This window comes from Octopus bimaculoides, chromosome 22 (assembly GCF_046866305.1).
Source record: "Octopus bimaculoides isolate indiv1 chromosome 22, ASM4686630v1, whole genome shotgun sequence".
Taxonomy (NCBI): Eukaryota; Metazoa; Mollusca; class Cephalopoda; order Octopoda; family Octopodidae; genus Octopus; species Octopus bimaculoides.
The window spans coordinates 1505343-1529172 of NC_142949.1; the positions used below are offsets into that span (position 1 = coordinate 1505343).

Sequence of the window (23830 nt, forward strand, 5' to 3'; positions counted from 1 at the left end):
ATCAAAAGTGGTTTAAAGACCCAGAAAACTGGGTATATAATGGCAAAATAATGTGACAGTGAGAAGTCTGATTGTCAAGATAAAGTTATTCATTTAAAAAGACTTCAATTCTGTTGTCAAGAAAAGTTATGGATCAACAAACATGTTTGGCTCACAGCTAATAAACATATGTACAGGCATTTTCTTTCTTTGTATTTTAATCCATAATTCATTTAATGCTTATAACTTTTTCACTGGTTTCAGGGGTCCTTTGAAGGTAATAGACACAGCCCCTTCTTCCTGACAAACCATAATATAAAAAAAGAGTGAAGCTTTTGGGAAAACAAGTTTAAGAATGAGCTGATGATAGCAGCTCTACACAGTCTCTTGTTCTGTTAAACAGCAACCATATACTCCTTCGAAAAACATCTCATCTTAAAAAGGAAAGCAGGAAGAGAGGAAGAAAAAAAAGAAAGAATGAGAAAGAAAAAGGAAGGAAAGAAAGAAAGAGCTAGATTAGCCAAAGCCCAAAGGAAAAGTCTTTTAAACTCTTTCTAGGATGAAAAGATGTGAAAACAGTTTCATAAATCAAATGGCTGCAAATAAATAAATAGATAAGCAAAAAAACAACAAAAACAAAAAAAACAAATTTCACAGATGACTGTACAAAATATTTTATTATATAACAGAAGATCACAGGTTTAGATATAACTGAACAAATTGCATTTTGAGCATGATGCTAAAATACTTTATAATTATAATAAACTTATTAACCAGCGGCACAATAAAAATTAACATTTAAGTCTAGAATGTTTTCTGTGTCCCTCAACCACATCTTTTTTTTATCTTGGGATTACTTAACCCCTTGTTTTCCTTTCATTCTCTAAAAATTTATTTAATTATTATTTTTTTTCATTCATTTGAGTCAGGGAAACAAGTAAGGGTTATTTATAAAATTTTAATTACTATTAAACTTTGATAGCTAAATATAATAGAAATGGTTTTGCATATTTTTGGCTAAAAATCCAATGGAAACTCTGATGGTTTAACTTTTACTTTTCCAGGGACCTGCATCGTTCAGTAAGACCAGAAGAATCTCTGTAATTTCTGCCAAGTCTTACTTTGCATTGTTCCTACCCAACTGTACCCTTTAACTGAATAATATGTTCACTTCTTTCAGCAGTAGTTCTCCTTTTTCTCCAGCCATTTGACCATAATAAAGAGCCGCTTGTTTCATACCGATGTTTATAAGATACCGGCTAAATGCAAGGAATATAGCTTCAATCAATGGTGCTGAAAAATTTTGTTAAAGAAAAATTTAACTTCAAAAGCATTTTTAAAAATCTTTATGAAACTTTATGGAAATGAAATTTAAAATTATGAATTAGTGTCAGAACCATCCAAAGTCTGCATAACATTGCAATATCATTGTGAATTTAAAGATCACACATTGCACAAGTTAGCCATATCTTTTTCCAGAGCCTTCAATCATAAATAAAGAAACTGGACAGCTGAATCATCTTCATCATTAAATGTCCATTGTCCATTCTGGCAGGCATGGAATAGACAGTTTGACCAGAGATGGTAAGCCAGAGAGTTGCACCAGGCTCCAGTCATTTGTCTTCGCTTGGTTTCTATGGCTGGATGCCATCCCTAACCCTAACCACTCTACAGAGTGTACTGGGTGTCTTTTACACAACAGTGACATGAGTGTCTTTTATATGTCACTGACAAGTGTCTTAAGTGTCTCTGGCACAAAGATGTTACATAGTAAGTTCTCACGATCATCTTACACTTCTGACTACTTTCATTTAAACAGCAGGGTCAGACTGTTACACAACACACTGAATATTCACGTCCACATTTAATAATGGTAGACCAAAGCCTTGTGCGTGTATTGGTAGACGGAAACTCAAAGAAGCCCGTCATATATATATGTGTGTGTGTGTGTGTGTGTGTGTGTGTGTGTGCATGTCTGTGTTTGTTCCCCCAACATCGCTTGACAACCGATGCTGATGTGTTTGTGTCCCCGTAACTTAGCGGTTCAGCAAAAGAGACCGATAGAATAAGTACTAGGCTTACAAAGAATAAGTCCTGGGGTCGATTTGCTCGACTAAAGGCGGTGCTCCAGCATGACCCACAGTCAAATGACTGAAACAAGTAAAAAAGTATAGCTTAAAGACAATTTCATTAATATAAAATGAATTACGAAAAAAAAAGTAAAACAAAGGAAGAAAAGAGAAAATAATAAGGAAACAAAGAAGCTGATTGTTATAAAGGATACCATTCTCTTCTGATTTCTCAATGACACCAAATTCCATACATGCCTCTATAAACCTGGCTGCCCTGTCAAAGTATCTCATGCCATACAACATTTCAGAGACACGGAGGAACTGGCCAAGCGACAGCATAGCAAGGATTGCTCTGCTCTGAAAAATAAAACAAAAAAGAAAATCAGTGGTATAGAGAAAAATAGCCTTCACACCACCAACACTATATTACCACCCCCACATCACCTCTACCACTATCAAATCACCACCTCAGCCTCCACCACCAAATCAACATCATCCAAGCAAATGGTAACCTGACGTGCTAGAAATAGAAGATAAATTTCCAGAAAATTATATCTTAATTTCTGAAGAAGAAAAAAAAAAGGATAATATAGTTCTAGATATCACTCAAAAGTCACAACTTTTGCTATTACCATAAATCTTCTCACTTAGGATTGACCTGCGATTAAACATCAACAACAACTATCATATTTCTCATCTCCTCATTTAGCTATGGATAATAGATGCCAATATCACAAGTGAGTTACATATGATAGACTGACGTCCTATCCAGGCGGTGTATTTAACTTTCAACAACTTAATGCCGTGAAACATTTACCTACATATCGGTTCCTGTAATCCCCTAAGGGTTTAAGAGGTATTTATATTTTTTGTGTTTGTTTTCTGTAACACATTACATATCTGAATAAGAGAAAAGCAAGAACTTTATCAATTCCTTTGTTAGATAATTGCTTGCCTGTCATCCTTCTGAGGTGAAAACAATTCATGCATATTCCACATAAAAAAAATGGTCAGCAGTGGAATAATGTAATGTTGGCAACTGGAAGGACAGATGCTTGAAGAATACTGCCAAAACAAGACTTGTCCAACCCATGTTAGCATGGAAAAAGCAAATGTAAAATTGACGATGAAAAACAAAATTATTGAAAAAGTTTGTTTGCAGGTTCAGGTGTGGTAAGAAGTTTGCTTCCCAACCACATTGTTCCAGGTTCAGTCCCACTGTGTAACACCTTGGGCAAGTGTCTTCTACTATAGCCACAGGCCAACCAAAGCCTTGTGAGTGGATTTGGTAGACGGAAACTGAAAGAAGCCCATCGTGTATGTGTGTGTGTGTGTGTGTGTGTGTGTCTGTTCCCTGACCACCACATGATAACCAGGGTTGGTGTGTTTACGTCCCTTTAACTTAGTGGTTCAGCAAAAGAGACTGATAGTATAAGTACTAGTACTTTTTAAAAAATAAGTCCTGGGGTCAATTCAGTCAACTAAAATTCTTCAAGGCGCTGCCCCAGCATGGCCATAGTCTAATGACTAAAACAAGTTAAAAATAAAAAGATAAAAGATAAAACAAAAAAGTGTCCCTTACTTTTTGGCCCTGCTGAGATAAATGGTCAGCCCATCTCTTCACAACTTCACTGTATTCACAATAGTTGAGGGTTGCCTGGGTTCAAACCAAGAAAGAAGATTAAAAACAGAAGCAATAACACAATCAGAATGTAGAACATCACCTATCCTTGTCTCACAATCATATTTCAATTATTAAATTCCATTTACATGACACAGGTGTGGATGTGTGGTAGGACGCTTGCTTGCCAACAGCATCGTTCTGAGTTTAGTCCCACTGTATGGCACTTTGAGCACACATTTTCTACTTGTCAGTAGAAACTGAAAGAAGCTCATCATATATCTTCTTCTTATGGCCGGGTTCCAGCCTGGGCCACAGCAACAAAATCTACCCATCACACCTCCCAGTCCAACATCACTGCCTTGAGGTCCTGGGTACATTCCAGGCCAGTGTCTGCAATCAAGTTGATGATGTGTGGCAATGTTTTCTCTCCTTACATCACCATAAAGTGGACTCCACAAGTCTAATTTGGGTTGGATGTCTGCTACACAAGGATGTGATGAATGACCCTAAATGTGAAATGGCAGCAACATATGACAAACGAATGCCTTTATGGAGACGTGCTAAAAGTTAGCAAGAAGATCGGGCAAAGACGGATGTGACTATCTGGCCGCTGTGTGCAGCCAGCACCAGCCTGAGCTGGAAGCATCAAAGTTAGCCATTTATGCATCCGGTGCCAATGAAGAGAAATAACCTACTCTACAATGTCATTTTAAAATTAAACAATCTCATCATCAAAATCTTGAGGCTACAACATAATCCATAATTAATTCAAAACAATGTGAATAAATAAGCATTTGAAAGAGTAATCTAAATGCTAAAGGGGTAACAAAAAAAAGGGATGGCCATGGTTGGAATGCTGGTGATCAGAGTTGACCTGTGAGTGAATAAAAATACATAAACATAAAAGATACCTTGGCTAACCACACTGCTTCATCCCAGTGACCATAGGTCTGCAAATAACGGCAGGCATCAAGACCTTTGTCTATTAAACACAGCAGTTGGATTCCCTCTGCAAAATAACAGACAATTAATTCCAAATTATCAGCCACAGATCGAATATTACTCCAACCCTGAACCATCACTTGCCCCAGGTCCTTAAATATTCAAGGCCAACTAGACACAGAAAGAAAGAAAGAAGGAAAAGGCGGGGGGGGGGGGGGAGAAAAGGGAGAAAGATTGCGCAGGATGGTGGTGGAGGAAAGGGGGATAAAAAGAAGGGTAAAGATAGTGAAAGCAGTCATATAAGTCACTGAAAAGTTGATAGAAAAAACAAGATTTGCAGAGGACAAGAAATTAATGTTTGAGGTTTTAGAGTTCAGACACTTCAATGCTCAAACCTTAAGAGAAAAGCTGCAGAGATAATGCAGAGTAAACACTTCAGTTCATACATAACAAGAAAATTAATATATTCCAAAGGTTCAAAACTGCTGCTGCTGACCACAAAATAGTTATGAACAAATGAGAAAATGGATGGATTGCAGAAATTCCAAGTGAAATTATTATATTGCATATTTATACAAATAAATTTCAGTAAATATCAGATTTTATTTTTTTAAAATCAAATTTTTAAAATTAAATAATCAAATTTTGATTAAATAATCAGATTTTGATTAAATAATCAGATTTTAATTAAACAAACAAATTTTAAAATAAATAATCAAATTTAACATTAAAACTGACTAAAAAAATGTTCAAAAAATGTAATTAACCTGATAGTTTTCCATTAGCAATCAAATTAGTAGCCACCAGTTTGATGGTACTTTGACTGGCTCCTGATGACCGGATGCTGGCAACAAGACATGCTCTGCAACAGTAGAAGTTAACATAGGAATTATAATGGTGTTTATTGTATCAGCTTAGTGTTGAGGATCAACTTAATCAACAATGCCTGTGGTCTTGTACTAATGTTAGGAAGCAATCTGGAGATTACTCCCTAAAGAATTTGATGCAAAAAAAATTTTTTAATTTAAATGAATTGTTGACATAAATGGCGGTGCCCTAGCATGGCCACAGCTCATGAGCTGACACTAGATAAAATGAAAATGAAATGAAATTTTGGTGCAGGTGTGGCTGTGTGGTAAGAAGTTTGCAGTGCAACCACATGGTTCCTGGTTCAGTTTCACAGCGTGGCACCTTGAGCAAGAGTCTTCTACTATAGACTTAGGCTGATTAAATCCTTGTAAGTGGATTTGGTAGACGGAAGCTAAAAAAAGCCCATTGTGTGTGTGTGTGTGTGTGTGTCCACTGCTTACAACTGCCTGAAATATAGGGGTCAATATGGTCAACTGGAAATGCTGAAAGCAATGCCCAGCATGGCTGAAACCAGCAAAAGAGTTAACTGTTACCTTAGACTATCCACATAATAGTTATCATTATCAGCTTCAGTTTCCAATAGCAACTGGACAGCACGGTCAGTCTGTCCCAACAGCATGTAGTTCTCAGCACATTTTTTGGTATTTTCATATGTGGCCCTCTTGCTATCATGCAGGGCAATTCGATCAAGTTGGTATTTCTGGAAATTACAAAAAGAAAAATCATTTTAATTGTATGATGTATGAGTAAAACCTGTCAGGTTTGGTCTAAGTAGACCAGAGGTAACCTGGACAGAAGTAGCCAGATGTAACCAGTCCAGGTACATGTGAGAGTAGCCAGGTTAAAAGTAGTTTTAAGGTTTCAATGATGTGACTGCTTATTTTTAGAATGACATTGTAGGGTAGGTGTGAGAGGCTGGATGGAGCTGGCCACTTTGAATGAGAAATACGTAGAATATTTGGGCCAGATATGGCCAGTTTAAATGCAGACAGGTTAAGCAAAATTTTCTGTAATTATTATTGATTTCCAACACAGCCATTGAAACACAAATTTTGTTAAGACAGTGTACAACCAATTAAACTGATCCCAGTACATCACTGGTACATTATTTTGTCAAGCACTGGAAAAATAAAAGCAATGTCTATTTCCCTGGAATGTAAGAGGTCATAGGGAAAGGAATTTCAATGGATGCTCTACTGATTCTGTTAATCCACTGCCCTTACCATAAAATATGACAATTTACGAAACACTACGAATAATCCAGAGACAACACACACACACACACACGTGCATGCACACACACGTGCATGCACACACACGTGCATACATCCACTCCACACACACGTATCCACTTCAATGAAGAAAGCACCTGCATGTCAACTTACCTGAAACGTAGCGCTGTCTTGGAGGACATCATAGCATTTCTCCAAGGGTTCATCCCTGAATTGCTGAATCAAAATGTTATTGTTGTTTTGTTTTGGATTATCAAAGACTACCAAGTCATGGACCTCTTTGTTGTTAGGACCCAAGGGAACAAATAGATCTCCGATCATTCCCTCGGATATGCTGCGGCTAACATTCTGTATTTTAGAAAAATATTTTTACATTAATTAAACAAGTAATTGAATCGTCTGATAATCATTTGTAAGCTCTAACGACACAAGGTTTATCAGTATAGAGAAGGAGAAATGTCACTTATGTGGAGACAAGAAGAGAAGTTACAGTAAAGTAGAAGCTAGCATGGTAAGGTGTGAATGAGTGTGTAGAGATGAACATCACTAAAACGTCATACCTACAATCAATTTTTCTGACTTAATATGTGTGTGTGTGTGTGTGTGCATGTATATATATATATATATATATACACACATCTTTTCTTATATATCACTTTGTGTAAAAACCAGTTTGACTGGAGCCCAACCATGGATTTATAATGTAGAATGGTGATGAACCATAACCTTGAATCCTGCCATAAGAATACTCGGAGTACTTCACGAATCTAAACAATATTGTTAGCCTGGGGGCCAACAGAGATCGTATGAAGTATTTTGCCCAGATTGATAACCCCTCACTATTAACTCTGTTACATATATATATATAAATATATATATGTATTTCAATACCAATAACCCAATGTAGAACTCAATACATGTATGTTTCAGAAAGAAGTGTTTGCTGAATAACACCTTATAGCTCAAGGCTCTGATAAAGCTATAAGGTGTCAACTACATCTTATAGCAGAAACAGTTATAAGATAATGAAGTTCATTTATTTCTTTGTCGTCTCTCTTTGTTTTATATATTGAGTAACCATATATGTAACATTAAGTAAATATTTGAGTGATGTAGAGTAAAAGATTAGTTCATCAAATAAGCCCCATTGGTAACCTACCTTACTCATGGGAGATATTTTCTCAGATCTAATATAGTGGAGTGCAACGGTCCAAAAGTGAAGTTCAGCTTCATCACCAAATAACCTTTAAATAATATATAAAACATTATAACTTCCAAATAGTTTATACAACATATTATAAATATTTAAATAGTTTATACAGCATATGAAAATCTTTAAATGCTTTCAATAACATATTATATAAATAATTTATACAACATATTGATTTAAAATTTTGGTACAAGGCCTGCAATTTCAGGTGAGGTGTAAATCGATTACTGGTACTTATTTTATTGACCCCGAAAGGATGAAAGGCAAAGTCAATTTCGGCAGAATTTGAACTCAGAACATGAAGACGTATGCCACTCGGACAACCAGATCACATGATTTTGGCTTGATTTGGCCTTTTATATAGATAAGGTAAACCAATATGACTGGCACTAGCATTTGCCTGATATCGAATGGATGAATGAATGGTTGAAATACTATATTTTTTCTCATTTACAATAAAGGAAATACAATATAGTGAAATGAAGAGAAGTGAAAGGAGAAAAAGTAACTTACTTGGCAACGAAAAGACAACGTTGAGCTACACCGAACTTTGAAGAAGGAAGGTAAGTCATCAAGTCACTGAACGGTGGAGAGAAAATAAGAACATTGTCTTTACAATTGATAATTATTATTACCAATGGTCATTATCATCATCATCATCACTGTCATCTTCATTAACATCCTTATTACCAGGATCGTTACCACCTTTATTAACGCTGTCATCACCACCACTGCCACTGTCCCTACCACCACTGTTACCATTGTTGTTGCAGTCATTACCAATATTACCATTATCATTATCATAATTATTACCAGTTATTACCATTATTATTAGCAGTCATTACCATCATCATTATTCACCTCATTAACATCCTTCATTATCATTCTCATTATTCTTTCGTTACTTTCAAATTTTGGCACAAGGCCAGCTATTTAGGGGGAGGGGCAAATCAATTAAATCGATTCCAGGGTTCAACTGGTACTTTTTTCATCGACCCCAAAGGGATGAAAGCAAAGTCGACCTCAGAAGAATTTGAACTCAGAATGCGAAGATGGACAAAATGCCACTAAACCTTTTGTTCCTCATGATTCTGTCAGCTGGCCACCTCCAAGAACACAACACATTGCTCAGTCCAAGAATCGAAACCACAATCTTATACTCATGAGTCGAACACCCAAACCACAGCCATGCACCCTCACACTATCATTATCATCATTATTATTGGAGTAAAGATTGTTTGCCAATATAACATGGCAGTCCTGGTTTAGGATGAATGTTGCTGTAATTTAGCCCCAGGAGACATTGTCTCCAGCTGGCTATACGACATGATTTGTGTCCTTATATTTTCAAACAAGGGAATCTAGCACCCCCACTCAGTTCAAAACAATATCTGTGTATCACAACTTCTGGATTATTTCCCTTCATCGGCACAGAATAATTGCTCAGCTAGAGGTGGCGCTGCCAAATTCCCATTCAAAAAATATAGTTTTCAAAGTGACAACTAGTCATTGATCAATAAATGAGAAAATTACTTTATAGCCAGTTGGAGATGATGTTTCCTGGGGCTAAATTACAGTAACATTCGTCCTAAACCAGGACTGCCATGTTATGTTGGCAAACAATCTTTACTCCAAAATATTGTCGCTGAATATCTCACGTTGTGAGATTTAAAAATAGTAATTTTCTAAACATTATTATTGTTGTTAATCTCATTATTACCACCATCATTAACATTACAATTACTTTTAGAATGCCTTTAATCATATGTCTGTTTGACCAATGCTGACCTGAGGTGAAAGAAAATCACCAATCACCCCATTACTCTCCTATAAAATTATAGACAAGAGAAAGAAAGAACATTATTTCGTCCAACCCATGCTAGCATGGAAAGTGGACGTTAAACGATGATGATTACCTGTTAATAAGTTTTAGTTGTTTATTGACAGCAGTCTGAATTTCTTGCTCCTCATCCCTCATACCAGACAGCTCAAACGTATATTTTTCATTCCACGGTTGATGTTGTAGAAATGTTTTCATCAATAAAGATCCAGGAGAAGGTAGGAAGGAAGGGCAAAATATTTTCTCTAAAAAAAAAAAAAATTTTTAATCATGTGTATGCGTGTTTGTGCATGCATGTATGTGTGCATGTGTATACACACGCACACATATATATATATATATATATAAAACATGCCACCATGGAAAAAGGGATGTTAAATGAGAATGTGTGTGTGTGTGTGTGTCATTGCATGTGTCCTTGTGTATTTGTTTGTGGGCAGTTTTGTTGTCAGTTTCTTCTGTCAGCAAAATGGTCAAGCTTCTTCATGGCTTTAAAGCAATGTGGAATAAGAGATCCCTTACTTGAAAAAGAGGCAAAGGTTAGCATTAGGAAAAACATTTGGCTGCAAAACAATGCCTCAAATGACATTTGTTCAACCTATGCAAGCATGGAGAAACAATCATAAAATGAATGTGTGTTCATAATGCATCTTCATGCTTACATTTTTGCACTTTGAACATTTGTGGAATAAAAGAAAAAACTCTTACTTGGAAACCAGATAAGGGTTGGTAATATAAAACATATACAACCTTTCAATACTGCTAAATAGGTCTCTCTCTCTCTCTCTCTCTCTCTCTCTCGAGAGAGAGAGAGAGAGAGAACCTACTGGCAATAACAACATGCTGTATAACTGAATCAAGTGAAACTGATTATATTGAGCAAAGGTATCTTCTTTCTGAAAAGGAAACCTAATGAGACACACATCTGCACTGAAGAATGCACCATAACCAAATTGCAAGGAAGTAATGCACGATGGGTTGAGACAATCATTGTGATGAATAAAGATTCTTGTGAATTCCATTTGCCATTTCTCTGATTTGTTATGTGTGTGTGTGTGTGTGTGTTCAATACAGTAATATGTGCAAGGGCTAGTATAATGAAGTGGTGCAACAGTCCACCACTGACTGGAAACATTGAAAGACTAAAGGGATACCTTCTAAATCCCAGTCCATCATGTGAGAGGAGGCCTTCTTCATAGTAAGATCAAACACTCTGATACAGCCATCAGACATCAAGACAACTGGCTTGTCAGACTGACCCCATTCAGCATCAATGATTTTGGGAACATCTTTGGAACACTTATAAGAAACGATCAGTTCTTCCTGAAACAGAAACAACAATTACAACAATAATGATAATAAAGTATCACCTAGACTCTTTCATTTTAACTTTGTTGGTTTTCTTAGTGTGTGTGTGTGTGTGGTCTTAGATGTAGATTTGGGTCTTCCTTCATTGTGAGACACATAAGGCAGCAAAAGTAAAAGTAGTCCTTTTGCTCATTTGGCAGATATATGTATATGTGTGTGTGTATATATATACATATACATATATATATATATATATATATATATATGCCTAGAACATCTGGCACCAAAAATTGGATGGATGGATGGATGGATGGACAGATAGATATACATATACATTTATGTGTGTGTGTGATGTAGTGCATCTACTGTACTAGTGCATACTGGTGAAGTAGGGTACCCTTTCTCTGAAGATTTCTAATTTCTAAGAAATGTAGGTCATGCATAGCTTGTAAGTCAGCTGTACATTTGTAGGTCATAGGACCCGTGAGCATTAAAGACACTTAACTCATTCATATTTACAGAAACAATATATAATTATAAAAAAACACTGTCATTAACAAAATGGGTTAAAGTTGTTTCTCTTACCTTTTGACTTTTTATCTCGTATATATCTAAGCCATCATTATACTTGAGGAAGAATTTCAAATTTGCTTTCCCTGGTCCAAAGCGTATCTTTTTAATTGCTGATCTGTGGGTGGATATGGTTCTGGAAAGATGTACACAAAAAATTTTAAATTCTTCCTGTGTGTGAGTATACATTCTCAATAAATATTCATCTGTAAAGTGGTTGGTATTAGGAAGGGCATCCAGCTGTAAAAACCATGCCGAAACAGACCTCACCAGTGCTGATGCCATGTAAAACCTACCCAGTACACTCTGCCAATTCATTGTAAAACAGTCTTTTGGGTCCCCGTGTGTGTCAGACATACGAATGAAATGACCTGCCTGTCAGATGTGAGCTCTCGTGCTCTCCTTAGCAGCATGTAAATGCTTGGCAGATCAAGAGGGGCCACCTCCTGTAAACAGAATAAAATCGCAGGAGCACAAAGAGAAAAAAGCTGCACAAGTCCTGAGCCAACTCCTTCCCTCCATTCTCAGCAGACCACAGGTAGTGCCCACCCTGTGGCAGAACCTTCTGAGCACATATTGGCCAGATCGGCCACAGCCAGACACACCATGACCCATCTTCTCCTCCCATGGTGTTCTTGGTCATTGTCAACAACAACAGACAAACATTATACATTATTTGTCCTATTATTATCATCAGACCTTTGGAGATATGCTGTGCTTGAGACTTGTCAAACCAAGTGGAGTCGTAGTCATGGCCGTTGCCAGTGTCATAAATGGCACCTGTGAAATTGTAATCGTGGCCACTGCCGGTGTCGTGCACATGGCACCCATACCAGTGGCACATAAAAAGCACTCATTATATTCCTGGAGTGGTAGGCATTGGGGAAGGCATCCAGCTGTAGAAACCATGCCAGATCAGACTGGAACCTGGCGCAGCTCTTCGGCTTACCAGTTCCAGTCAAAGTGTCTAACCCATGCCAGCATGGAAAGAGGATGTAAAACGATGGTGATGATTTAATGTCCTCTTTTGTTTAGTGGCATGAGTTGGACAGTTTGACACAAACAGATCAGCAAGGGTTGCACCAAGCTCCAATGTCTGCTTTGGCATTGTTTCTACAGTCAGATACCCTCCAGAATGTCAGCCACTTCACTGAGTGTTACTGGGTGCTTTTTTCATGGTGGCAACACGAGTGAAGCCACCAAGTACCCACAAGACAAGACCCCCTTAAATGAGTGGGGTATAGCATTCAGGAATATGAAAGTAACATAGAGGGACAGAAGCAAGTGTCTTGCTGAAGTGGTGAGTATAATGGCTTGCTCACCTGGAAAGAGAGAGAGAGAGATACGAGGTTGAGGTAGAAAGTGGATATGAGATAGAGGACAGGACAGTGGGTAAGTGTACAAGAGTGAAGACAGTGTGAGAGACAGGGATTAAGTTGGATGCAGTGAATAACAGATATGTGACCGAAGGGAGATATGTAGCCACTCAATCTGCAAAAAAATAGCAGCTAAATCACTCTCAAATCATAAATTATCATCTTGAGAAAAGTAACAGGAGAGTTGATATAGTGTTAGACACAAGAGAGTGCTGAAAGGTTTCTGGCTTTGGGTAAAAGAAAATACAGGAGGATCAGTTTATCCAACATATTCCCCTCCCAGATTCACTCATTGCAGCATTCCTTCAGTTATTCTAAGCCCAGTAAAAGAACTTGGAAGGTTGGGCTTCCAACCAGGCCTTTCACGATACCCTTAAAGCCAGGAACTTTGCAACACCCCCACCCATACACTACATTTAGAAAACAAAAACAAAAAAACAGAAAGTATGTTACAAATGAAAGAAATGCTTTCTATAACTTTTTTTATTGGATTAGAGTTGACCTCAGGGGTAAGCATCAACAAGTCTGTGGTGATTACTGAGAGAAAAAGATCTTGATAATAAAATAGAGTACAAATTTCATGAAACAAACCTTGATATTCTTCCTTTGAGGTCCCAGATTGATAAGACACCATCAACATCACCAAAAGCCAAATGATCGTTTTTCCAGGCTAATGAAGTAATGATACTAAGTCCACTCTGAAAATTAATTTAAATAACAATGATGATAATAATAATAATAATAATCCTTTCTACTATAGGCACAAGGCCAGAAATTTTGGGGGAGGGGATAGTTGATTACATCGACCCCAGTACTCAACTGGTACTTAATTTATCGACTCTGAAAGGGTGAAAGGCAAAGTCGACCTGGGCGGAATTTGAACCCAGAACGTAGTGACGGCCAAAATACAGTTAAGCATTTCACCTGCCGTGCTAACGATTCTGCCAGCGCACCACCTTAGGCCAGCTCGAATAATAATTTTGGTACAAAGTCAGTAATTTTGGGGGAGGAGCTCAGTCAATTAAATCAACCTCAGTTTTCAACTGGTACATATTTATCCACCCCAAAAGGATGAAAGGCGAAATCAACCTTGGCAGAATTTGAACTCAAAATGTAAAGACAGACAAAATGCCACCAAGCATTTTGCCCATCATGCAAATGATTCTGCCAGCTCACCACTGCCATAATAATAATAATAATAATAATAATAATAATAATAATAATAATAATAATAATAATGAGGAAAGTATTTTCAGATAGTTAAAAAGAACAGGTAGCATGGTACTATAGGCTGCAGGTAGCAAGTCTGCTACGCATGCAAGACTCCAGGAGTTCCAACAAAACCTGAGTTAAAAATAATAATAATAATAATAATAATAAGCAGTAGCAGCAGCAAAGAAGTTCAGTATGATTTAGAAGCAGACCGATTATGGAAATTTGAAAGTGAAATGGAAGATGGACGAAAACAAAGAAAGTGCAAGAGATATTTAAATTGGAAAACTCCTAAACCAGCCAGATGGTATTCAGAGATTCTGGCTGAAAAATCTCTCAAAAATATACACAACCATTAGGAAATGTGAAAATACACGAGGAGATATTCATGGAAGGCTCACTCTTACCATTATTTTTTTGTTATTGCAAGGTTTTTGTCCAACACTAATGATTATGCTAATCCAATAATAGTAATAATAATTGTTTGTTTTGTAAGGCCATCAAGGCTCGTTCATACATTAACACATAACGAAAAGGTTAGAAAGATGTGTAAAATGATGACAAGAAGTGGGCAAGGATGTCATACAATATATCGGGATATATTAAGATTTTTTTAAAACTTTACACAAATATATATAAAAATATAAATAGATATAAATAAAAGAATATAAATAAAAACACAAAACAAATAATAGCAACCAACCCACACACATGCAAAAAGCAATCATCAGAACTTGATAAGGGCATCCATTTATACTGACCACCTCCTCTTTTCATGTACCCTACATCCATATATATCCTCAAAATGATCAGTCCTGAAGGTGCCAGTGAGCAACTCAAGATTCGGAGTGTATAAAAAAAAGGTGCCACCTCTCCTGGTACCTGAAATAGTTAATCGCTTGCATGTTCCACATAGACAAAGCTCATCACTGCTTCAGTTTACAATTTAATCTTCTATGTCTTCCTGCATTGCATTCAAATCCTCCAACAGTCCTTTGGTGGGTTTTTTTTCTAAGGATTGTCAACTGCATACAAACCCAATGAGAGATGTGACTCACTCTTTCTGCTTGAGCTTACTTTTTTTTTTTTGGCAGGGGAAGTCTTTTGTTTTCCAATGTCCCCAAAATTTATCCACCCCTGGCTCTCTTCTATCACCTCCTCATTATTACAAGATGATGGGGTGACACCATTGGTCATGGCTGGAGGAAAGGATCTCCTGTGAGCAGTTTCTGGCATTGAAAATGAAGAGATTTTTTTCCACTCTCTTTGAGGCTGCAACTAGTGATGCAATTGGTACTATTCTAGAAGCAACCTGTAATTATTGTTGCTGTTGTCCATTCTCACTGTCTTTCCAGCTCCTGTAACTCACACTGCCACTACACATGAAGCAGCTATGCTTTCTGCTTTGCACCACCAGCCTTATTACCCTTCTCTCAGCTCTGACAATGGGATTCAGCTCCAAGATTATCGTGAAATCTTCAGGGGTCATTAGAACTTGCATGGTCATGCAAACTACATCATTCTGTGCTCACCTGTGTGCCCACCACCTGCCTGTAATATGTCAGAAACACAAAGAAGATAAGCCAAGGGTTAATATCACCACCAACATCTCTTGCTGAGCATCCATTTGCAAGTTGCAAGTGTGTAGCACACCAGCCTCACCTGGATTTTACTTTATCCTCACTTTTGAAGACTTGGTACATACCTTATATACCCAACATCTATCAATGGAATACACATCATACCACAAATTGTCAAGGGCTTCCATTAATTGTTCCTTTGAGGGCATATGGTAATATGTGGGCATTGTGGTCATCTCCTCCAGCTTTTGTAAAACAGAAAGCTTTACAAAAGCTGAAGGGCTTTCCTCTTTGCTTGTTCTTGGATAAATCCCTCAGGCAAAGAAGCACACTTCTTTGTAACTTATCATTGCCATGCCACTTTCGTTGACTGAACTTGACCTGTGTCTAAAACTTCCCTATGATTTGTTATGATAGCAAAGGAGTTGTTAGTACTTTTGTTAAATTCATACAAGTTTGCATTACTGTTATTGTTGTTGTATTCGTTGTTTGTACTTCTGTTTATGTCATGCAAATTTGTGTTTTTGAGTACCAGATAATGTTTATAACTGAATTTATTTATTTCATTGTCTTTTTTTTTTGGTTACCTTTTTTTAAATTCACTTTCATGTGTTCAAAAGTTATTTTGTTATTTGGAGCATATTCAGTGCCACTTCTTTTCTCATTAGTACCTCTTGCTGTGCCTCTATTAGCAGAAGCCATACTGAATAAAATGTAAACACAAGAAAATTTTTCAGAAAAAAAAATGTCTAAAAGACAAACCTTTTGTCTACCCCAGGTATTGGGAGAGACATCCACACATTCTGAAGTCCCCTGTTAACAAAATAATCCAAAAAAGAAAAACTTTGATCTAGTAAAACTTGTCAATATTCCAATTCTCTTGAAACGACTTGATAACATATTCATTCACACCAAAATACATGAATACTAAGACAGGTTGGACGGAACATAACTAACTAAAATATAGAAATACATTTATATGTATTCATATCAATATATTTATATTGATAACGAATGCCTTAGACTTGCCCAAAACTACTACAAGTTTTGGTAACATGGTGAGGTAGCAAAAATGCTACCTATGTGAAAAGTGGAGTCTAGAGCAAGGCAAGACATGGTATGAGCACAAACTGCAGAGAGTGGAGGAGTTGGAGACCTACAAAATCTTGTACTTGAACACAACAAGGCAGACCTAGTGGTGGTGGACAACGTGAACCACATATGCTATATAACTGATGTTGCATGCCCCTTTGACGAATGAATAGTCAAGAAGGAAGGCAAAAATATAGACATGTTCAATTCTCTAAAGTATGAAACAGCCCAGCTATGGAAAATGTAGAAGGTGAAGATAGTGTTGGATCCTTCAGGACAGTATCAGAAGGCATCAAGAAGAATATAAAGGAAATTGGAATAGAGTGCCCAGCAGAACTGTTATAAAATATTTGCTTCCTTGGCACAGCCAGAATAATTAGGGAAATATCAGACAGTTGAAAAGAACAGATAGCATGGTATCATAGGCTGCAGGTAGCAAGCTTGCTACACATACAAGACTCCAGGAGTTCCAACAAAACCTGAGTTGAAAGGAATGAAAACATGTGTAAATGTAATAGTTAACATAGTTGATACACGGAGCATTAATAGATAAACTAAAGGTATTTATGCAACGAGGGAAAAACAATATCAGTTGATGATAGATATTATTTTAACTAGCAGATATTTTGAAAATCCACAGTGATAAATATTTGGTTTTATATTCAATTACTTGTGTATTTAAAGGAATCAAATGAATAAAATACATGTCCCTCTTTATCATTTAATAAATAATAAAATATACAATTATATATGACAACATACAGAGATAGTAAGAGCATCTTGGCAGTTAATTGCCTTTGATATGCATGTCAAAAAGGAAGGACAAACCAAGAGGAGAAACACTGAGAATTATATTAGTACATCATTTCAGTAAGGGAAACAACTCTGGACATGTTTCAGTTTTATTATGACCTCATCAGCAAATCATAGATTTCTCTGTACTTAGCCAATGACTAATATTGCTTACTTCTCACCACTTAATTATTTCCAATTATCTTTTGAACGTACCCTGCATTAAATGATGTTCATCTTAACACAAACTAAACCACAGTGTTGCTTATGGATGGTGTTTTTGGGTAGATTATTCTGAAGATGTAATAAGCTAGCTTACCTCCACAGGAAGTTTAGAGACATCTGTGATGGTGCTTCCTTCAATAACAAAATGGTACAAGGTGCTTTCTTGGTCTGTAAATACCAAATGTTCCTTACCAGTTACTTTACCGCTTGGCTTGTTCTCACTAAAATACCAAAGATAAAATGGAACAATGAGACAAAACAATCAGAATACTTCTATTTATTTAGTTTTTTACTGTGGCCATGCTAGAGCACCATCTTTATGGACTTTTGATGACTATCATAACCTTAGTATTTATGTCCAGTACTAATCTTATCCATCTAGATTTATCAAATTATATTACATATTTGAGATATCCACGAAGGATGAAGTGGCGAGCCATGAGTTGAGTCTGAGTCTCAAAGTCATGATTGTCAATGCAGAGCCTGCGCAGAGGGAGGAATTGGGAGCAGTGAACGGAGAGTTTGGTGTGGGTAGGGTGAGAGGAGGAGAAATCAACACAAGTCTCCTGAATCAGAACTAAACGACAATAATGTGTGGACGAGCAAACAACGAAGCCCAATACATAGACACTCCCCCCCCACATATACACACACTATTTTTCTTTAAATGGCTGAATCAGAGGTAGCAAAGCCCAATGACCCTTTTCAGTGGCTCTGAAACTGAAAGGAAGAAAGGATTAACACTTTAGAATTTAAACAGGGCATATTTGGCCCAAATATTCTCCCTGTTTTATGTTCAAACTGGCCTGATCTGGCCTTTCAAACCTATCTTACAATGTCATTCTAAAAATAATGCATAACATCATTGAAATCTCAGAAGTTTGAGGCAAGGCATGATTCATTCAAAACAATGTGAATAAATATGCATTATTTTTTAGACAGAGTAATCTGAATGCGAAAGGGTTAAATTATCCTCAAACTGAAGACATGGAATGAACAATGCTAAAAATGACAGCCAGATCTCCCTCATCTCACACCAAAGTATTTTAAAGAGAAAGACACATTACAATATAGTTCTGGGAATACTGTTTCTGAAAACAGATGGGTTAGGCATGGTTGGAAAGCTTTTGATCAATAGATTAGGGTCGACCAAGATCAAAATGATAACACAAACACCAAGTGTACAAAAAGACACTTGGTGTTGGTGTAGTTGTTTGGACAGTGGACAGAGTGCAGTGTATGGAAGCAGTCCAGATAATGGACAGAAGACACGTCCCCACTGTCACACTGCATTCCATATGATCAACCACTACGTGTTAGAGTATGGTCCTTAGCTAGGCACAGAAACAAGGCTTTATCTAAAAGAATAAATTCATGGGCGACACTTTGTTATTTGCCTAAATGTGTGCCACAGGTCTGAGAATGACACAATACAAAACCAATTGTTAAAAAACAAAAAAGAATAGTAAATCAATCAATCAATCAAATTCTTACTTTGAGGAATTATCTAAATTAGACAATGATGAGGAAGAAAGGCTTTCGGTGTTGATGTTTACAGAACTATCAGAGTCTTTAGATTCAGTATTGAGTTTCCTCTTCAATGTCCGAATGTTAGAGGCGGGAAACCATTCCTAGATGTGGCAAACGAAATACAAAAGTCGTCAGAGTCAAGAAGAAAATTTAATTTAAAATAATTAACAGATGGTTTTAAACAATCATGACATTAACATGTTCAAAATACAATTAAATAACACATCACATAGCAATATCAATAAGTTAATTCTCTATAAAAAAACATACATGCATATACAGATATATATATATATGTATATATATATATATATATATATATATATATATATATATATATATATATGTATATATATATATATATATATATATATATCTGTAAAAATATGTGACACTTATTTGGTAGCCATGATAAAACTTTATCATGGCTACCGAATAATTGTGACATATTTTTACAGATAAATTCCTCTATTTACATAATATTGAGGTCTCTTTCTTTCTTTTGTTGTCCTTTCTATCAATATATATATATATATATATATATATATATATATATATATATATATATAATATATGCACACACACACACACAACAACAACAAAACATTTTTATGGCCATTGTTGTGACATATATGAATGTATGATTGATATATCTGTAGTGGGGTGGGGAAATATTCTCAACCAGTTCATTTCCAAGACAGAACAGTAGCAGAACAGTCACCTCTCATGGAAAACATTCAAAACAACTTAGATTTTCAAACCATAATACAGCAGTCATCTTTAAGAAGAAGAAAAAACACATTCAAAACATGTCTGATCTCGAAAATATATCATGGCTGACCTCTATAACAAGAAAAAAAATATTCAAAAAGAAATTGGATCCCTGAAACATACCACAGCTGTCATACGTGCTGAACTCTTCCTCACATCTCGTAGCAGAGATAAATTCTTCAGGTCCCATAATTCAAATGGTTTGTCTTTAAATGTAATTACAAAATACTGTCTGTAAAGGAAAAGAAAAACAAGTATACATCTTCAAATCTCATTAACGGAACCTTATTATAAAAAAAGAAAACAAAATGGAAATTCTTAAATTTTAAGTAGAAAAGATACTGATGTAAAGGCTGTGTGGTTAAAATTTTTGCTTTGCAACCAAATGATTTCAGGTTCATTTCCACAGTGAGGTCCATTGGGCCAGTGTTTTTTGCCATAATCTTGGAGAAAAAATCTTTGAAATTTGTAATTCTTTAAGTTTTCAAATAACTTCCAAAACTCATAATTCTTTAAATCCTTGCAATATTCTCTCCCTGTTTCATGACCCATGTGATCCCATACTTTGCCATGATTTCCTCAGCGATCCCTCATTCTCTCTCTCTAAAATCCATAAACATTCTTGCCTTGTTTTATTACTTGTGTCTCTTTCATTCTTATCATAATTTTCCACAAAATATAGTCTGATGATGCCATGCAACAAATCTGAAACCAGGATCTTGTGATTGTGAAAGAAAACAGCTTAATCTTTCAAGCATACTGAAGTTAACTATAAAACGATTCAAAATGCACCACATGTGGGCTTTTATGTGGTCACTTAACCTGGTAGAAACTTCAACCAAACTTCACTCTAATCTCACTCTACCATTGTTAAAGAAAAAAAAAAAGATATACAAGACAATATATTCCAAGATACACTATGGCTAGAAAAATATAGAACAGTTAAAGTAGGACACCTTTGATCAAATGTTTGCTCAATCAGGCTGACCTAGGGTTAAAATGTTTTTTTTTTATCTCTTTAGGAAATAACTTTTTATAGAGCCTCTGAGATTGGATGGGAGGAGGAGGGGAGGTACCCTCAAACAGGTGAGCTGGCCTGAATACATGCAACAAAGTAGACTTCCATGAAAGGCACCCAAGGTGCCTCAACCATCCACATAGGCCATGGTGAGATTTGAACTCTGAGCACATAGAGCTGGAACAAAATATCACAAGTTACCCAGCTTGACATTCTTACAATTCCACTAATCCATCACCTTGAATTAGTACCCCTTTTTTTTTTAATCAGCCCTGAAAATATAAACGGTAAAGTTGACTATGGCCTGATTTGAACATGAAGTGCAGAACATCAGAAGAAATGCCGCAAAGCAGACTCGGCTCTTTGCATGATTATTTTATATCTTTACCCTGAGATAATCTGGTTAATAATTTACCTCATTGGTGACACACGTAATGCATGGATAGGGGATTCTTCATCACGTTGAATTCGGATTGGGGTTTCATTCCCTGTAAAAGAAAGTGTAATTGTTTATATGCAAAGGAATAAAGCGCGAGAAACATGTCAAAAGTATTTGATAGTTTAACAAAATAAAACAAATATACATAATGATATATGTGAGTGTGTATGTATTAAATGGTTATGAAAGACTGGCAAGAGAGTTTGTTTGAGGAAGATGTGAGAAAAGAGCTGTAGGGCTGGTGGAACCAGTGGAAACTTTATGTGATGAGGTGGAAACGGTGAGAGGGTTTTGTTATTTGGGAGACAGGGTGGACATAAGGGGTGGATGTGAAGCAGTTGTGACAGTAAGAGTGAGACTTGGCTGGGTGAAGTTCAGGGAATGTGGAGCATTGTTATATGGGAAAAGGTTCTCATTGAAGATGAAAGGAAAAAGGTCTGTAGGAGTTGTGTGAGAACTGCAATGCTGTATGGGAATGAGATATGGTGTTTGAGGGAGAGAGAGAGAGAGAGATGGCAATTTTGAAAAGGACTGGGAGAGCAATGGTGAGAGAAATGTGTGAGGTGAAGCTGTTTGATAAGAGGAGGACTGAGGACTTGATGGGGATGCTGGGGTCGGAGGAATTGGTAAAATGGATGGCAAGGGTAAATGGAGTGTGGTGGTATGGGTATGTGTTGAGGAGGGATGAGGAGCATGTTCTGAGGAGGGTGCTTGAGTATGAAGTAAATGGAGTGCAAAAGTGAGGAAGACTGAGGAAAACGTGGAGGGAACAGGTGGAGGAGGAGATTGGGTGGGTTGGCTTGAGAAGGGATGATGCCCCAAACCGGGCAAGATGGTGCGAGGGCAGTTGCTATGGCATTGAGGTAGATTTGGCCACCCCTGTTAACAGAAACAAAAACCCGGATTTAAACACTGGAGGATGATGATGATATATGCATGTATGTATGTGTGTGTGTGTGTGTGTGTGTGTGTGTGTGTGTTGTGTATATATATATATCCACATTGTATACAAAAGGCTGGATCTTACAAGGAACTGTGTGTATATCAACGAAAATATAATTTGCATACCTGAAATGATGTCAACCAACAGAATTTCATTCTTTACAAGTCCTGAAGCACTTGGGTCAGGATATGCAAATGATATGAAGAAATGTAGACCAGCCCATTCAATCCCTCTGTAATAAAAATAAAAAAATAAATAGCAATCACGCAATACATGTGTTATATGTTTAAATTTAGAATACATGTACATGTGGATGACACATGTGAAAGAGAATCTAATCAGAAGCTTATTTTTGTTTCTTAGTGTCCCACTACAAGCTTAGTTTAAATGTGTGTGTGTGTGTGTGTATGTGCACATGCACACGGGCATGTGCATGCCAGAGATGCCAACCTCATAAAAAGATGATTAGTCAAGATAAATATTCAAGTCAGGAAAATATTTAATATAAGGATCGTTAAGAAAACCAAGTAATGTTTTTCATTATTTCTCTTCTAAATGATTTTATTGTCCTCCACAAACTAAAATGCATCATTGTACATTTCCTTAGTGATTATTTTCCTTCCTTACTTCAGCACATTGGTGAAGGCTAAGCTTAGCTGATAAGACTATAACTGTAATAAGGCTGAAACGTGTCTAAAATTATCTCCAATACTTGTTGAAAAAAAAAAATTAAAATAATACTAGTCATTGATTAATATTGTTTTTTCCTTACTGTAAAATTAACTTTTAAAGTTATATTAACTATCTTAATACTATCATCACCGCTTTCCATGCTAGCATGGGTTGGACGATTTGACTGAGGACTGGTGAAACCAGATGGCTACACCAGGTTCCAATCTGATTTAGCAGAGTTTCTACAGCTGGATGCTGTTCCTAACACTGGCAACGAACTTGCTCGAATGTCTTTACACATGCCACGGGCACAAGTGCCAGAAAGGCGACGCTGGGCACAGGTAAACTTGTTTTGTGACTAATCTTGGATTAGTCCTAAAAAAAAAAGCATGAAATGAATTATGTTGATTAGATAAGGTGAAGAGGTATCAGCAAAGAAACAAGCTGATCCTCATACTTTCTCTCTCTTTTTCATTTTCCAATATTTCTGAGGGATGATTACTAGCAATTAATCAAATGCAATACTTAACCTA

General features: G+C 36.6%; 1 protein-coding gene across 2 annotated transcripts in view; it reads right to left on the minus strand.

The window, feature by feature from the left end:
- Positions 1 to 637: 637 nt before the first annotated feature.
- The window catches only part of LOC106867756 (WD repeat-containing protein 11), a 35741-nt gene continuing 12548 nt past the window's right edge, over positions 638 to 23830 (minus strand). Inside the window, exons 13-31 of one of the 2 annotated variants that reach the window (XM_089339888.1) lie at positions 22751 to 22857; positions 21659 to 21731; positions 20349 to 20457; positions 19419 to 19555; positions 18019 to 18145; positions 16578 to 16628; positions 13615 to 13721; positions 11663 to 11783; positions 10924 to 11092; positions 9846 to 10014; positions 8443 to 8508; positions 7879 to 7963; positions 6873 to 7067; positions 6021 to 6187; positions 5385 to 5479; positions 4587 to 4684; positions 3634 to 3708; positions 2264 to 2408; positions 638 to 1272 (exon numbers count right to left, since the gene is read on the minus strand). In XM_089339888.1, the coding sequence (XP_089196014.1) occupies positions 1130 to 1272; positions 2264 to 2408; positions 3634 to 3708; positions 4587 to 4684; positions 5385 to 5479; positions 6021 to 6187; positions 6873 to 7067; positions 7879 to 7963; positions 8443 to 8508; positions 9846 to 10014; positions 10924 to 11092; positions 11663 to 11783; positions 13615 to 13721; positions 16578 to 16628; positions 18019 to 18145; positions 19419 to 19555; positions 20349 to 20457; positions 21659 to 21731; positions 22751 to 22857 (2239 nt within the window). In that variant the 3' untranslated portion in view covers positions 638 to 1129. The remainder of the gene's footprint in view (positions 1273 to 2263; positions 2409 to 3633; positions 3709 to 4586; positions 4685 to 5384; positions 5480 to 6020; positions 6188 to 6872; positions 7068 to 7878; positions 7964 to 8442; positions 8509 to 9845; positions 10015 to 10923; positions 11093 to 11662; positions 11784 to 13614; positions 13722 to 16577; positions 16629 to 18018; positions 18146 to 19418; positions 19556 to 20348; positions 20458 to 21658; positions 21732 to 22750; positions 22858 to 23830) is intronic. The other variant, XM_089339889.1, reaches the window with a different exon arrangement.